This window comes from Canis lupus, chromosome 4 (genome assembly GCF_011100685.1).
Source record: "Canis lupus familiaris isolate Mischka breed German Shepherd chromosome 4, alternate assembly UU_Cfam_GSD_1.0, whole genome shotgun sequence".
Lineage (NCBI taxonomy): Eukaryota > Metazoa > Chordata > Mammalia > Carnivora > Canidae > Canis > Canis lupus.
The window spans coordinates 30394619-30412701 of NC_049225.1; the positions used below are offsets into that span (position 1 = coordinate 30394619).

Below are 18083 nucleotides of genomic sequence, written 5' to 3' on the forward strand. Positions count from 1 at the left end.
GATACATTATCCTTTTTATATATTTCTGAATACAATTTGCTAATGTTCTATTAAAAATCTTTAAAATCTGTGTTTGTGAGGGATAGTGGTTTGTAGTTTTCTTGAAATATCTTTAGTTTAGTATCAGGATAATGTTTACCTTATAAAAATGAGTTGAAAAATACTCTCTCTTCTTCATTTTTTGGAAGAGTTTGTATAGAATTCATATTATTTCTTCCTTAAATATTTGGTAGAATTCATCAGTGGTGTCTCCTGGGCCCACAGTTTTGTTGTGGCCAGATTTTAAAGTATGAATTCAAATTCTTTATTGGACACAAAGCTATTCAGATTGTATATTTCTTCTTGAGTGAACTTTGGTATTTTATGTCTTTTAAAGAATTTCTTTATTTAATCTCAGTTACTAGATTATTGGCATTAAATTCTTTATAAATTCCTGTGTCTGTGGGATCTGCAGTAGTGACCCCTCTTTCATGCCTGATATTGGCAAATTGTGTTTTTTCTTGCAATTTTGATCAGTCAGTCTAGTGAGAAATTTAATAATTTTACTAGTGGTTTCAAAGAATCAATTTTTATTTGCCTGATTTTTTTCCCATTTTCTGTTCTACTGATTTCTATTATCTCTATTATTTCTTTCTTTTATTTTTGGATTTAATTTGTTCTTTATTTTATAGTGTCTTAATGTAGAAGGTTAGACCTTTGATTTGAGATACTTTTTTTTTTTGAGATACTTCTTTTAAAAGAAAATATAAACATTCAATGCTATACATTTCTCTTAATGCACTGGTTTAGTTACAACCCATGGGTTTTACATGTTGTATTTTCATTTTTCTTCAGTTAAAATATTTTCTAATTCATCTTGTGATTTCTTCTTTTATCCCTGGGGTGTTTAGAGTTATATTGTGTTATTTCTGAATATTTGAAGGGATTTCTTCCAGACGTCTTGTTATTGATTTCTAGATTAATTCCATTGTGGTCAGAGTAAATGCCAGAGATGACTTCAAACATTTAAAATTTGCTGAGTTTTTTTTAAATGGCTAAGAATATGATCTATCTTTGGTGAATGTTCTGTGTTCGCTCGAAAAAGAAAGAGTTCTGCTGTAGTGTGAAGTGTTCTACAAATGTCAATTAGATTAAGTTGGTTGACAGTGTTTAGACTATTAACCAACTTATACCCTAACTGATTTTTTCCCCTGCTTATGAATTACTAGAAACAAATTTTTCTTAAAAAATTTTATTGAGATATAATTTATGCACCTTGAAAGTCACTTATGTAACGTGTACGATTAAATAATTTTTAGTAAATTCACCAATATGTGCAACCATCACCACAGTCAATTTTAGAGTATTTTCATCACCTCAAGAAAACCCATACACTTTATCACTCCCCTAAATCCCCTTCTCCCTTCTTCAGTCCTTAGCAACCACTAATCTACTTTATGTCTCTATAGTATCTCAATTCTGGGCTTTGATATGAATGGGATCATATAAGTATGTGGATTTTGTGACTGGCTTCTTGCACTTAGCATGATGTTTTCATGATCCTTCCATAGTATACCATTCCTTTTAATGGCTGAATAATATTCCATTGTTCAGATGTACCTTTTTTTTTTAATCTGTTCATCTCTTAATGAACATTTAGGTTGTTTTCAGGGTTTTGATATTATGAATAATGCTTCTATAAATATTCAGTATAAATTTTTGTGTGGACATCTGTTTTTATTTCTCTTGGGTGTGTACCTAGGAGTGGAATTGCTGGGTCATTTGGTCACCTTATGTTTAATCACTTGAGGACCTAGCAGCCTGTTTTCCAAAATAGTTGTGCCATTTACATTCCCACCAGCTGTATGAGAATTCCAATTTCTCCACATCCCCACCAACCTTTGCTATTATCTGTGTTTTTGATTAATGCCATCCTGGTGGACGTGAAGTGTTAGATCATTGTGATTTTGATTTTGATTTCCTTGATGAATAATGATGTTGAGTGTTTTTTCTTGAGTTTATTGACCCCTGGTATATCTTCTTTGGAGAAATATCTATTTAGATCCTTTGCTGCTTTTTTGACAGGGTTGTGTTTTACTATTGAGTTGTAAGAGTTTTTATATACTCTAGGTACAAGTCCCTTATCAGATATACGATTTGCAAATATTTTCTCCCAGTCTATGGGTCTTTCTTTCTTTCTTTCTTCTTTCTTTCTTTCTTTCTTTCTTTCTTTCTTTCTTTCTTTCTTTCTTTCTTCTTTCTTCTTTCTTCTTTCTTTCTTTCTTTCTTTCTTTCTTTCTTTCTTTCTCTTTCTTTCTTTTCTTTCTTTTCTTTCTTCTCATCATGCATGCATGTGCACAAGCAGGGGAAGGAGAAGGGGGTGAGAATCTCCAGCAGACTCCATAGAACCCAATTCAGGGCTCAATTTCACAACCCTGAGATCATGACCTGAGCCGAAACCAAGAGTTACACTTAATTGACTGAGTCACCTATGCTATGCCCTTTTACTTTCTTGGTGGTATGCTTTATAACACAAATGTCTTAAATTTTAGTGAAGTCTAATTTTATATCTATCTATCTATCTATCTATTTATCTATCTATCTATCTATGAAATGGTGTCATATCTAAGAAATCATTGTCTAACTTAAGATGATGAACATTTATGCCTATATCTGTATCTATGTTTTCAAATTTATTAACATAGAACAGCACATAATATTCTCTTGTAATAATTCCATGTTTTATGTTATCTTTATGTTATCTAGGTGATTTCTTATTTTGCATTTTTCAAATAACAAATGTTTGGGCTTATACATGCTTTGCATTTCACTAATATTAGCTTTTTCCTTCATTAATTATTTTCCCTAACTTTCTTTTATCTTATTTTGTTTTAAAAAATGTTTTAGATTGAAAACTTAGTTTATTCATGTTACATCTTTCTCTTAAGATTTATTTATTTATTTTGGAGAAGGAGAGAGAGAGAGAGAGTGTGAGTAAGCAGGGGGGAAGGGCAGAAGGAGAGGGAGAGAAAGGCCCAAGCAGACGCTGAGCTAAGCCTAGAGCCCTCATGACCCTGAGATCATGACCTGAGCCAAAACCAAGAAACTGACAGAGCCACCCAGGTGCCCCTTACGTCAGATCTTTATAAAATAAAACTTTAAATATTTCTCATTATAAAATATTTGAACATATAGGCAAAATAGAGAATAATATAATAAGTACTCGTGGACCCACAATATCTTTTTTCTGAGTTCCAGTACAGTTAACATACAGGGTTATATTAGTTTCAGATGTGCAATGTAATGATTCAACACGTCCATACATCACCCAGTGCTCATCAGGACAAGTGCCCTCCTTAATCCCTGTCACCTATTTCACCCATCTTCCCATTCACCCCCTCTTATAACCATCAATTTGTTCTGTATAGTTAAGAGTCTGTTTCTTGGTTTGTCTCTTTCTCCTTTTTTTTTCTTCCTTTGCTTATTTATTTTGTTTCTTAAATTCCACATATGAGTGAAATTATATGGTATTTGTTTTTGTTTGACTGACTTACTTTCTTTAGCATTATATTAGCTAGCTCATCCATGTTGCAAATGGCAAGATTTCATTCTTTTTTTTTTTTTTAAATAATTAAAGAACATTGGGTGCCTGGTGGCTCAGATGGTTAAGTGTCTGCCTTTGGTTCAGGTCATAATCTCCTGGTCCTGGGATGGAGCCCCATGTCGCTCTCTTGGCTCCTCAGCAAGGAGTCTGCTTCTCCCTCTCTTTCTGCCTCCCCCATCCAAGCTTATGCTCTCTCTTTCTCTCTCTCAGATGAACAAATAATAGCTTAAAAAATAAAAAAAGTGGTTGAATAACTTTCTTCTCTCTCTCTCTCTCTCTTCTTTATCCATTCATCTATTGATGGATGACACATGGGCTATTTCCATGATTTGGCTATTGTAAATAATGCTGCTATAAACATAAGGGTGCATGTATCCATTTGAATTAAATACCAGTAGTACAATTACTGGATCATAGGGTAGTTCTATTTTTAACTTTTTGAAGAATCTCCCTACCATTTTCCACAGTGGCTGCACCAGTTTGCATTCCCACCAACAAGGCAGGAGGGCTTCTATTTCTTCACATCCTCTCCAACACTTGTTGTTTCTTGTGTTTGGACCCATAACGTTTAATATTATTAAATTAATTATTAAATGTTGACATTAGTGCCTCTTCTGTTTTTATTCAAGCCCTTTATATATGGTGAGACCTACATTGATGTCTTCCTAAAATTTTACTCCTCATATCCCTCCCAATTTGCAACCCTAATTAAATTCAATGTATATCATGCTTATATCTTTGCCATGCTGCAATATAGATTTTGTAGGCATTATGTCACTTAATCATTATATGAATGACATTAAGCCATATGCAACCTGAATTTAATTTTACGGTTCTGTATTTTTAAAAGACATATATTTAGTATGTTCAAAAGTATTTATTTTTTTTCCTGTAGAGTGTTACATTATAAAAACATATCATGATTTATTTGTCTATTTTTCTTTATTGGGTATTTATGTTTCCAATTTTTCATAGTTTGAGCAGTGTTACATTGGAATACTGTTTTCTCTTTCAGTTTTCTCTGGGCACATGTGAAAGAGACTCTGTGAGTTATATACCTGAAGTGCTATTCCTTAGTGATAATGTATAGCATTTTCAACTTAACTAAATATTTCCAAAGATCTTCAAAGTGATTGTATTGGTACTTTCTACCATCAGGAATTTGTAACTATTATTGTTGCTCTGTATTCTTTCCAACACTTGCCTCATCAGACTTTTTACAAGGTTCTTTCCAATCTTGTAGGAGTGAAATGATAGTTCATTCTTGTTTTTATAAGCTTGAATCTAATTAGTGATAAAGTAAACTATCTTTGATATGTTAGTTTATTATGTTTCCTGTTCCATGAGATGTCTATTCATATCAATAACCCGATGAAAATGTGTTAACCTGGAAGGAACAGAAAATCCACTCACCAGGGACTTTCAGGATTTGTTTTCCATGTAACCAAAAGGAGTCTAGAAATAGGCAGACCTGAACTGGGTTATTGGCTCTGTGACGTTAGTAATATTGCCGGCTCTTCTTTCCTGATTTTTAGATGGTGGCTTAGTATTTTAGGTCTTCAGGTAGTTATTGTGTGTTTTAGCATCACATCTGTGTTCCAGCCATGACGAAAAGGGGGAGGAAAGGCTGGGTGTTATTTGTATCAGGGTAGGAAACATTTCTCACAGCTCTCTCATTATCTTCTACCTATAATAATTGGCCAGAACTTTGTCACATGGGCACCCTTCCCTGGAAGGAAGACAGAAGATGAGAATTTTAATCAAGCAGATTGCTGTTTTGATTAAACTCTGCATACTAAATGCAAGGAAGCAGTGCAAGGAGGGTGGAGGGGTAATTGGTAAGTAACTGATAGCATTTGGGACAATATCTGTTGCTCTTTCTTCTGTGGGGTTGTTTGTCATTTTCTTACTGGTTTATAAACATTCTTTGTATATTTCAGATAAATATTATTACTGTTTTTTAAAGACTTTATTTATTTATTTATTTATTTATTTACTTATTTATTTATGAGAGAGTGAGAGCAAGGGAGCACGAGTAGGGGGAAGGGCAGAGCGTGGGAAAGAATCTCCAGCAGTCTCCCCCCTGAGCCCATAGCCCGACGACGTGGGCCTCGATCTCATGACCCTGAGATCATGACCTGAGCTGAAACCAAGAGTTGGACACTTAACTGAGCCACCCAGACACTCCTATTCCAGATAGTTTCCTTTTTCTCCCTTCAATCAAGATTCTGTGAAAAAAGCAGTGGTTCTTGAGCTGTGGTCCCTGGATTCCTGGAGGTGTGAGACTCTCCGGGTCAACAAGGTTAAAATTATTCTTACAGTAACACTGAGATGTTCTCTGACCTATTCACTGTGTTTATACTTGTACTAATGATGCAAAACCAAGACTGGGTAAATCTGCTGGTATCTTAGTAGCGGTAGTCATTGTATTTTTCCAGCATCATGCGCCTCAGATTAAAGTTAGTGATGGTTTCACTCCTTGATGAAACGGTAAACCTTATTCATTTTATTGTAGGACAAAATGGGAAGTATGCATAAAGCATTTCTGCTGCGTGCTGAAGTATGATGAGTTTCTTGAGGAAAAGCACTGTGGGATTTCCATGTGCTGCTCTAGCCTCTTTATCCCTAGAATATAATTTTTACTTGAAGGAAGACTGACAGACAACCCATCTTTTGTAAGACTTGGGTATTTGAAAATGAATAAAATGAACCTGTCACTTCAAGAAAAGCAACTGGTAGAATTTATGCCAACAATAAAATCTCAGCTTTCAAGCAAAAATTAGAAGTTTTGGAAAACTTGGGTCATCAAGAGTTTATTAAATTCTCAATGCATAAAGGCTTTTCTCATGAGATTCATAGTGATATCAACAAACATGATTTTCTGATATTATGAAATAAAATGTGTTCACATTTGCAATACCTGCTTGACTCAATGAAGCCATATTTTCCAAAGGATCAATGAATAATGAATAACATTGTAAGATTATGCATTAGTGACAGATTCATTTGAAGCACAAAATAAACCAATGGATTTTTATTTTATTTTGCTTTTTAAAATTTTAAACTTTTATTTTGAAATAACTTTAGCCTTAGGCAAACGTTGCAAAATGGTTCAGAGAGTTCCCACATAGCCTTCACCTAGTTCCCTGAATGGTAACATCTTATATTACCTCGATCCATTGATTCAAAAGTAGGAAATTAACATGACCAATCAGTTCTAATATAACAAAGTACAATAAATTCATTTATTTTTTTCAAGTTCCACATTACAACTTTTAAGAAACTACCATTTGAATTTCATTGTAGTATTAAAGAAAAGTATCAATAAATATCTGAAGAACTATCAATTTTTCTATTTACTTCCCTTTTCTGACTGTATGTGTGAAGTCAAAAAAAATTTTTTTATACTAAATTTATTTTTTATTGGTGTTCAATTTGCCAACATACAGAATAACACCCAGTGCTCATCCTGTCAAGCGTCCCCCTCAGTGCCCATCACCCATTCACCCCCACACCTCCCCCTCCTCCCCCTCCACCACCCCCAGTTTCTTTCCCAGAGTTAAGAGTCTCTATGTTCTGTCTCCCTTTCCGATATTTCCTACCCATTTCCTCTCCCTTCCCTTCTATTCCCTTCCACTATTATCTATATTCCCCAAATGAATGAGAACACACAATGTTTGTCCTTCTCCGATTGACTCATTTCACTCAGCATAATACCCTCCAGTTCCATGTGAAGTCAAACATTTTTTATATAAAAAAATTTTTATATACTACAACTAAAATTACATATTGCAACAGAGTGAATGTAGAAGCAGATATGAGAATCCAGCTGGTTTCTATTAAGCTGGACATCAAGTAGATTTGCAAAAATGTAGAACAAGGCCACTCTTCCAACAAAATATTTTTGTTCTAGAACAGATAGCTATTTTTCATAAAAATGCTATATGTAAGTATGTAATGGATTTGCCATTATTTTAAAGAAACATTACATTTTTTTCCAGTGTTAGTTTTGAATATGGTAAATATTGGTAGATACAACTAAAAAAAAAAAAAGCATTTGAGATACTCAATATTTTTAAAGAATGCAAAGGGGTCCCAAAAGCAAGTTAATTGAGAACAGCTTCCCTAAAGACCCATTGTATGTAATGGGTTAACTTTTCTACGATGCTTCGAGGCTAGTACTATCTACATACCATCTTTGGGAGAACCGAGGAAAATCATCATTCAAATTATGTTTTATAGGGCTTATTTTTCTCACAGGACCCCAGTAGGGAAAGCTTGTTCTAGACATTAATAAGTTAATAGATGTAAAATATGTTGAACCGTGATTAGCTGATAAGCCCTCTGTAGATGTGAGCTGTTATTATTGCTTTAATTAATTGTTGCAATCATTGGACAGTTATGTGTATTCAGCTATCTTCTCTCAGCTGGTGGCTTGATTTTTAATTGTCTTTATGGTGTGCCCTTTTGTGTAGAAATTTTAAGCTTCAATCTGTATTCAAATTTATCAGCATTGTCTCTCATAGTCTATTCTTTTAATGTCTTGTAGAAGAAATTCTTCCCTTCCCCAAAGTTATAAAGATGTGATTTTATATTTCCCTCTAAAAGTTTTCAAGTTTCCAAGGATTCCTTTTCACCAACTCACGGACCATGACCTCCATGGTGCCAAATTCAGTGGTCAGTCTTTTGTCTTCATCTTATTGACCCCTGAGCAGCCTTTGACACAGTCGATGCTGCCTTAATTCCTGAAATTCTTTCTCCTTGGCTTCTGGGATATTCCTCTTTTAGGATTGTTCTTCTGTTCATAGGCTTCTTTGTCCTTCTCTCCTTTGGGAGGTCTTCCTCCTGTCTAAGTGTTGAAGCATCCCGGACCACCAGCTTTGGACCTCTTCTCTTTTCTATCTCTACTCACTCTCTGTGTTCTCATCCAGTTTTGTGGCTTTAAATATCTATACACCGATGACTCCAAAGCTTTGTATCTTAATTCTATCCTCTCCTCTCAATTCTGTTTCCTTCAACTGCCGACGGGATGTCCAATAAGCATCTCAAACTTAATTTGACCCAAACAGAATCATTGATTTCTCCAAGTTGTTTCTTCCATGTGGCCAAACCATACATTCTGTTGCTTAATCTTGGAACATTGGAGTTTTCTCGTTCTCTTTCTCTCACAATTCGCATCCAGAATTTAAGGAAATATTGCTTTTTCCTTCAGAATATGTCCTAAATCTTAACTGCTTTATGCCTCCTCCGTTGTACCACCTTAGTCCAAGAAATGATTGTCCTTCACAGGAGCTGTTAACAAATGCCAATGGGAGTACAGGTTTTCTTGCCCCCGTCCCCCATCTGTTTTCCACCCAACGGGCAGAACGGACATTCTGAGACGTGCATGAGATGTCACTTTCTCCCATCTCCCAGTTCTCGTGGCTTCTGTTTCACTTGGGATGAAATCCAAAGTCCTTACCTGGGCAACAGTGTCCACCAGGGTTGAGGCTGCTGCTGCTTCTCCACCTTCCTTCCTTCCCACATCAGCTGCAAAAGTCGCAGCCTGAAAGTGTACAAATCACTTCCTCTGATACCTGTAGTCTAGCGTTCATTCCCATGGCCACATGGACTTGGACGTGGTCATCTGGTGGGCTCAAGGACCCCAGTAGGGAAAGCTCGCCAGACAGTATGGTCGCTGTCACAGATTGTTGTTCTGGTCTCTCTCACGTTGTGTTCTCCTCCTCCATATGAATACGCCCAGCACCTCCGTAAGGGGGATGTTCTCGAGTCTCATGCAGTCACTGTGTCCAGCTCAGTGTTCACAGTCTGCACGGCCTCTGCATTAATTTCTACAGCGTCTGGATGTGGCTGAAAAGGCGTGTTATCTAAGCACACCCCACCTCTATGACACGGTACACAGTGGAAGGGTAGGGTCAGGACGTCCACTATGGAAATGGGGAGAATGTGAGCCCCCCTCAGTCACTAGTTGATAGCATTCCTGAAGTCCTAGAGGTCAGCTCTATGGTTCTCTTGCCCTGGAAGGAGAATCAGGGTAGGACTGTGCCCTCGAGGAGGCTCCTCTTTGTGCATTGCTCCCCTTGGCCTCATCTCAAGTGAGTTTTGAGGACCATGCACTCCTTGAACTGACATAGGCTTTGAAACCCACCTTCTGTTCATTCATCGAGCTTGGGGACCCAAGGGTGGCTGACATCTTGAACAATCAAAGGCTTTTTTTTTTTAAGTCCAGACTCAAAAATTTAGTAGGTTTCTGATCTCTTTGCTTCCATGTCCCAGTAATGACATCTGAAATTCTTTTCTGGACGTATTTTGCAAGTTGACTGTAATTCTCTGCCTCTATTTCCCTATGCTTTTGTTTTCAACCCAAGGGCATCTATCTATCTTAGACTCTTTGAAAAATAAGCATGAGGGGTGGCATTCTGAATGTACTTGTGTTAGCCTGACTCCTCTGAGGAGTAAAGACAAGGGTGGGGTTACACAAACATGGGTTTTATATAGGAAATGAAACTTCCCTGTGGGAGGAAAGGGAGCAGGGTGCTAGAGGAGTGTGTGAGAGCCGTCATATTACAACAAAGTCTGGCCTGGAGTGAAGGAGGCGGGGAAGGCTGAGGTATTCTAGGTAGGGGGGAGGGGGTGTTTTGGGGGAGCCATGCAGCCCAAGGGAGGTTTGTCATCATCCTCATCGGAGAGTCTGCTGTCCCCCAAGAATGAGCCCACCATGCTGGCTCAAAGGCTGGGAGCCACCTCTGGGAAGCACGGCCTTCGGCAAACCCAAGAGCGCAGGAACTGAAGCACTTGCTCCGTTACCTCCCTGTGGGTGGATGTCTGTGGAGCACATTCTCACCGTGTTCGGTGCCTTAGGTCACTTTAATTACCTTAGAAATTTTATTGGGCACCATCAGGCAAACCTTAAAAAAAAAAAAATCCAGTCTCTTGTAATTTGGGCCCTAGAAGGGGATGGTTTTTCCAATCCTACAAAGTCTCAAATTTCTGTGTTCTCTCTATCCCCTTTCATTTCTACTTGCAAAGCATTCAGTTCTTTCTTGAGCTCATTTCTTCCCCTTCGCAGCTGCTAGCAGCCGACACTCCCTCATGAGCCAGGTTCTGTTTTCCAGTTTCCTGCCCGAGAGCGGCAAGGTTGGGAGGTGCGAGGGTCCGCCTTCTCAGTTGCAGCGCCTGCAATTTTGTCAAATGTCTTGCTCTTGTGTGTGACACAGTCCCCTGACTGTCCCTTGGGCCGGCTGCTCGGGCCACCTCCCTGCCAGGGCAACGCCACCCGGCTTGCATTTACCCTGCGCCAGGGATATTTTCCTTTTTAGTCCTGGGAATCGATGGCATCAGTCGCCGTGGGCAAACCGAGAAATCTCAGTGGCTTAGTAGGCCCCAGGCTTAATCCTTGCTCCCCTTGCAGGCTGATGTGGGTCCGGGCCGGGCTCTGTGTCTCTGACTGCTTGTCTGCAGACAGGGGACAGCAGGGAGGGAGAGGAGGCGCCGGCGCTGTCACCCGCCGCGCTGTCTGCGGAGTATCTCGGAGGCCGGCCTTGGGCACCGTCTACACCGGCTGACTTGGCAGCTGTGTCGCTTCCTGGGGGGGGGGGGGGGGGTGGAGGTGGACGGCGCTCGGGCCGGCGTCCCTCTGGAATGATTTCTGCGGATGGCAGCGGCCCTGCAGACAGGTGGGGTCAGCATCCGCCAACCCCACTCACTCATCCTGGGCCAATTGGAACTCACACCTGTCCCTTCCCCCTTCCTTCTGCTGTGAAGCAGTGAGTGACAAGCACATCCAGTGGCTCTTGGGGGCAGACGGTGAAGTCTGGGTCTGGATCATGGGAGAAGGCCCTGGCGACAAGCCCTATGAAGAGATCTCGGAGGAGCTGATCGCCGAGCGGGCGCGGCTGCAGGCTCAGAGGGAGGCCGAGGAGCTCTGGTGAGAGGTGCAGATGGGTGCCGGGGTGTCTGGGTGCCTAGGCTGGGTCCAAGCTGAAGGACAATAGGTTGTGGGTGGGAGGAAGAAGGTGCCAGGCAGCACCCGTTGGGCTCAGCCAAGAGTAGGGGACCACAGCATCAGAGCCTCCACCTGGGTGGGTCTCATGGGTTCAAATCCTGGCCCCACCAGCCAGTAGTGAGCTGATCTGGGGTCTCAGTTGTGGCATCTGTGGTGTGGGCACACCCTTCCCATCTGGACGTAGTTGGATTCCCTGAGATAATACAGATGACCTACTTCTCCTTTCTCAGTGGCTTATCCCTGGGATAGTATACGAGTTTGGATTCACTTTTGTCGTCTGCTTGTTTCTTTCCCTTTCAGCTTGTCATTTTGCATGCAATGCGGATAGTTGAGCCCCCACTGCGATGTGGAGTGACTTTCATGAACAACTCCTAACTTTTTTTTTTTTTTTTGCCAAACTTGGAAATCCATAGGCAGTTGATTCCAACACTCCCCACCCCCTAGCTTTTATTTTATTTTATTTTATTTTATTTTAAGATTTTATTTATTTATTCATGAGAGATACACACACACACACACACACACACACACACACAGAGGCAGAGACACAGGCAGAGGGAGAAGCAGCCTCCATGCAGGGAGCCCAATGTGGGACTCGATCCCGGGACCCCAGGATCAAGCCCTGGGCCGAAGGTGGCATTAAATTGCTGAGCCACCCGGGCTGCCTTCCCCCCAGCTTTTAAAGACAGTATTTTATTTTATTACTTTTTAATATATTATTCATTTATTTATTTTAAATTTATTTAAAGGTTTTTTATTTATTAATGGGAGAAAGAGAGAGAGAGGTAGAGACACAGGCAGAGGGAGAAGCAGGCTCCATGCAGGGAGTCTGACGTGGGACTTGATCCTGGGTCTCCGGGATCACACCCCAGGCTGACGGCGGACACTAAACCACTGAGCCACCGGGCTGCCCTAAAGACACTATTTTAATTGTCAAATTGTAACAGCAACTCAACACCCACCACCTAAGATAATCACAGTGAGCGTTTAGGCAGCACCTTGAAGAATTGATCGATAGAGATTCCTAGTGTTATTTGAGATCACGTATGCTTTCCTGTTACCTGAGAAACTCAACTTATTGGTCCTGTTGATGGACATTTAGGTTGTTTGCCATTTATTATGTTATAAAAAGCCTCTGCTGAACATCTTCTACCTACACCTTTGTGAAACTGAGTGAGAAAAAGGATTTCTGAGTCTTTCTTCCTCCCTGGCTTCCAGAAAAATTCAGCTGATTTGCACTACCATCCAGGACAGTGACTCTTTTTTGCCCCAAACTTTACCAACATCGAGTTTTGCTTAGTTTAGGTGTCTGCCAGTCTAAGACTGGGAAATGATGCTCATGGTTTTTACTCACAGTTCTGTTGTTACGTGGTCCTTCGGTTTCCTACTCGGGCTTATATCTCCTGGTGTTCTCTTGGAAGGAGACAGAAGGAGGCAGAAATCACCAAGAAGTTTCGGGATGCTCTGGCCAATGAGAAAGCCCGGATCCTGGCGGAGAAGTGGAAAGTGGAGATGGAGGACAGGAAGGCTGCCAAAGTCCTGGAGGAGCGCATCCGTGAGGAATTCAAGGTGAGCCCGCGCACGGGGCATCTCTGAGCGGCCACCAACGCTCGCGCCCGGGCTACTGGCGCCCATCCCTGGTTTGGCCATTTGTTGGTACTGAGAGCTTTATTTATTTTTAAGATTCTTTTTTTAAAGATTTGGTTTATTTATTTATTCATGAGAGACACACAGAGCGAGGCCTGAGTGCTTTATAAGAACAGAAATCTCACACGTCTGAGCAGGAAGGAATCTGACACCCCATTTGGGCCAATCCACTTCTCATTGGACAGATGAGGAAACTGAGTGTTAAACAGAGGAAGAGACTTGCCAAGGACGTGGTGGCAGAGGGGACAGGGGCAGGAATCAGAACTCAGACCTAAAAAAAAAAAGAACTCAGACCTGCTGTCTCCCAACCCAAGCGACCTGGAAAGGGGCCCAGAAAGTGTGGAATTTGGGGTCAGACCAGCCTGGGATCCAGTTCCAATTCCACTGCTTAGTACTGTGTGAACTTGGGACACTTGCCGAATGTCTCTGAGCCTTCATTTTCTTGTTTATAATATTAGGGTAATAACTGCATCCAACTTGAGTATTTTGGAGGGTTCAAGAAGATGACAAATGCACATTTCTGGCCCTGGATAGGGAGTTCTTGGGAACCTTGCATCCCTACTCATTCTGGGACAGTTGGGAGCTGGTAAAGGAGCTTTACACTGCTTAGGTTGCCTGAAGAAAATTATTTTTTCCTGGTTCCTATTATGCAATTTTTTTTCCTACAGGAATAATACATTTTTTGGGGGGGGGTTTAGAAAATGCAAAAAATACATAAGTGAAAAGAAGAAAATAATAATCACGCTGAATTCCAACAATCATATTATTTTATGGATTGTATATTCATTTAAACATTTTAATAATATTTTTTCCTATACTGATAAGACAATGAGGACAGTGGCCCCTTAGGATCATTTATATGGCAAATATTTTTCTCAGTTATTTTTTTTTTTTCTTTTGAGAGTGAGGGAGAGGGAGAGTGTGTGCATGAGCAGAGGAAGGGCAGAGAGAGAGAGGGAGAGAGAGAATCTTAGGCAGGCTGCACGCCCAGTGCAGAGCCCCACATGGGGCTTGATCTCACAACCTTGAGATCATGACCTGAGCTGGAATCAAGAGTCAGATGCTCAACCGACTGAGCCACCCAAGTGTCTCTCGGTGTTGTTTTTTCTTAATTTTGGTTATTGTGCTTTCAGGTGTACAGAAGATTAAAAGTTTTATTAGCCAACTATATCAGGCTTTAAAAAAATGATTTGTTTCATGCTAAGATCTGTGCCACCACAAGCTTCTAATAATACTAATCCACAGTGTTTTGTATATCACTCATGATTTTATTTCTTTGTACTTCATTTTCTCCCACTTTGGAGAGTGGTATGATATAGGGCTATAACTTTTTTTCCTTCCAATTCCTTAGCAAATTGTTCCATCTTTGTTTACAAAGATATAATCTATCCTCTCTCTTCTCATTGCACTTGCAGCCTCAATTCTTCTCACATACCTTTGGATCTCTTCATAGATTTTTCTCCTTTGATTATTCTAGAGCCACATTTGCTTGTTTAGTGATTGTGGCTTTTAAAATGAGTTTTCACATCTGCTAAGGTAAGAACCTATCATTGCTCTTCATTTTCAAAATGTGTTTGGCTGATTTTACCCATTTTATTCTACTAGAGGTACATTTGATTCATTTTATCACTATCCTCCCCCAGACAACAACAACAACAACAACAACAAAAATACATGGTAATTTTAATTGGAATTACATCAGTGTGATAGATGTATTTGTGGAAGATGGACATATTTTTTTCAATACTAAATCATTCAGTTTCCTTGCTCAGGATGTAATATTATCTTCCTATTACTCAAAGCTTCTTTCTGTGTTTGGTAAAGTGTTTTTGTTTTGTTACGGGGGTGGGGGTGAATGGGTGATGGGCGCTGAGGGGGGCACTTGACGGGATGAGCACTGGGTGTTATTCTGTATGTTGGCAAATTGAACACCAATAAAAAATAAATTTATTATTAAAAAAAACCTGAAAAAAAATAAACACCTGTAAATGCACTGGCCACCCAATCCCAAACATTCACAATAATTTATATGTGCTGATGTGCTTCCATCCTTTGGACTTCGGTAAAATTTATTATTTTACTTAAATGCTCCACATTTTTTTTTCTTCTTAAACTGTAGGTTTGATATTTTTTGTTTGATTGTGAATAAGATTGTTCTTGTTGCTTTAAGACCTATTGCAATGGCTGGTTACATATTTATATTGTTATTGATCTTACTGAATTTTCCCTCGAGCCATATATATATGATATACTAATGATATATATATATATCCTATATATATATGAGATTCTCTTGAGTCTGTAAGGGAAGCCATATTTACTCTCAAAACATTTTATTTAAAAGTAATTTCAAACTTGCAGCAAAACTGAAAGAAGTACTCATAGAGTTGCCACTAAAATTCACCAGTTATTAATATCTTGTCATATTTCCATTGTCTCTTTTCTCCTCTCCTCTATAACTGTATCTATCTGTACACACAGATAGATATACACGCACATGTATATTACTGTGGCTACTGCTAAACGGTTTTGCCAAACAGTTTAAAACAAAGATGTAGACTTCATAAATTCTAGCCAGGGCTTAGCAAACTCTTTTCCGTAAAGGTCCAGATAGTTAATATATTAGGTTTTTTCAGCCCCGCTGCCTCTGTCACAACTACTCAATCAGCTGCACAGAAGCAGCTGCAGATAATATGTGAGCAAATGAGTGTGGCTGCCTTTTAATAAGACTTTATTTTATTTTTAAAAGACTTTATTTGACAAAGAAAGAGAGAGAGAGCACGAGCGAGGGGGGAATGTTAGGGGGAGAGGGAGAAGCAGATGCTTAACCAACTGAGCCACCCAGGTGCCCCCAGAAGACTTTAATAGACAGAGGACAGATCTGGCCTGGGAGCCTAACTTTGGCGACTCCTGACTAAACCCTGTGCACTTCAGTGTGCATCTCCCAGGACCGTGGACCTTTCCCTGTGGAGCCACAACAATCGTTATCACACCTGTTGAACAATGATTCCATAATCGTCTTAAAATCCAATCAATCCATAGCGGAGAGATGTTTTAGTTTATATCGTTGGAATTTGCATAGGATTATGTAAGTCTGCTGGAGAGGACAAGCAATACTTTTATGTATCTCTAAGAGCAAGAATCACCTGTTCTAATCCCTGGCCTCCCTCCTCTGCAGGGGTGAGCTGAGTCCCAGATGCTGGGAAGGTGGCTCCGTGGAACTGGTGTCCTGGGGCTCAATTCATGAGGAGATTACAGAGGGGTTTTCTGGTTGATGACCTCCTTGAGAACCTCAGTGAGACAGAGATGATAAATTGTGGGGTGCTCTGCGTGGGGGGTCATGGAGGACTTCGTAAAGCCACAGGGCTCACCAAGGGACCCAAATGCAGGCTTTTGGTATTATTTACAAGGAAGGCTATGGTAATGATAAGGTTGTTCTTGTTTCAAAAATGAATTTGATGAATGTGAAGGTTCAAACTTTATAATCCTGACTTGGTGCGTCTGCATTTTGAGGAGCCTCAGACATGCAGGCAGCACCTGGGAAGCCCTGGTGGGGGGTCCCTGGGGCAGTGTCTGCCAGGACCATCGGCTCAAGGACTCGGGGATGGGAAGGTCCAGGTTTATGAGCGAGGGTATTTTCCGTAAATGCACTGCCCTTGCATTGTGATGAGATGTTCATCACAGGACCTGTTTTGGCACCGAGCAGCATCTCAGAAGTTTCTGTGCTGGATTAACTATGGCTGGTGGCCAGTCCTTTGCCACTTCCCTCTGCGAGAGGTGGGTTTACTTCTCATCCCTTGCGTCTGCTGTGGCCTTGTGACCAGCTTTGATCTGTAGATGCAGTAGAAAGGACTCTAACTTTGGAGGACAGGCTATCAGAGATTTGTAGAATCTGCCCCCCTTGCAGGGCTCACTTTTGGGAGCTGCCCCACCAGAGGCCCTCCAGCCTTGGTCCATCACTGTGTAAAGTAAGGGAACCCGGGCAAGCCGGGCAGAGATGCAGGGCCTGTGTGGAGGCCATTGAGGCACCAGACACGAGAGTGAAGCCTTGGTTCTCCTGGTGGATGACCCCAGTCAAGTCACTGACCTCAGAGGCAACTGTGTGGAGCAGAAGGGCCACCTGCCAGGCCCTGCCCAAATTATGAACCTGTGGAACCACAAAGCAAATAAAATGATTAGTGTTTTAAGCCAGTATGTTTTCTGGGAGTCTGTTACTCGGTAATGGGTGACGAGGACAGCTTCGCCGAAGGGTTTATGCGTTGGGTTAGAGGTTGGCTTAGGTCGTTTTTATTGGGTCTTTCAACCATGGGCACGAAGGAGCCCCTGCCGGAGTCTGGGCGTGAGCGGGGCCCACGTGTCCATGGGACACGGCCAGGAGGTGTGTGCAATGGTGACTGGTCTGCTGTGGGGAGAGAGAAGCACGTGGTGGGGGAAGCCAGACGGGAACCTGGCGGGGTGGGCAGTGGGCCCTCGGGGCTGTGGGGAGGAGGTGGCAGCCCTGTGAGCATCTGGACACAGAGGAACACGGCTGAGTGCACCCCTACAAGAAGGCCCGGTGGCCACGGTGTGATGTTCTGGCCTGAAGGCCGGGAAGGGGGGACAGTGGGGAGATTTTTGCGGGGGCCGAGGGGGCAGCCAGTGCAGCCTGACCGTGGCGGGACTCAGAGGGACGGACACACAGGAGGGCAGAGGACAAAATCAGCAGAGCTTGGCGCTGATTCGGAGCTGGGCCGCGAGGACCATGGGGAGGCCGCGGGGAGGAGGGTGTGTGGCTGGGCCCGGTTGGGGGGGGGGGTGATCCGGTGCCTAACAGTGAGGATTCCCTTGAAGAAATGGGGGGAGGAACCC

At 41.2% G+C, this 18083-nt stretch overlaps 1 protein-coding gene across 2 annotated transcripts in view; it reads left to right on the forward strand.

The window, feature by feature from the left end:
- SH2D4B (SH2 domain containing 4B) overlaps positions 1 to 18083 on the forward strand; it is an 83805-nt gene that overhangs the window by 13439 nt on the left and 52283 nt on the right. For both annotated transcript variants that reach the window (XM_038534489.1, XM_038534490.1), the window contains exons 2-3: positions 11348 to 11510; positions 13010 to 13157. In XM_038534489.1, the coding sequence (XP_038390417.1) occupies positions 11348 to 11510; positions 13010 to 13157 (311 nt within the window). The remainder of the gene's footprint in view (positions 1 to 11347; positions 11511 to 13009; positions 13158 to 18083) is intronic.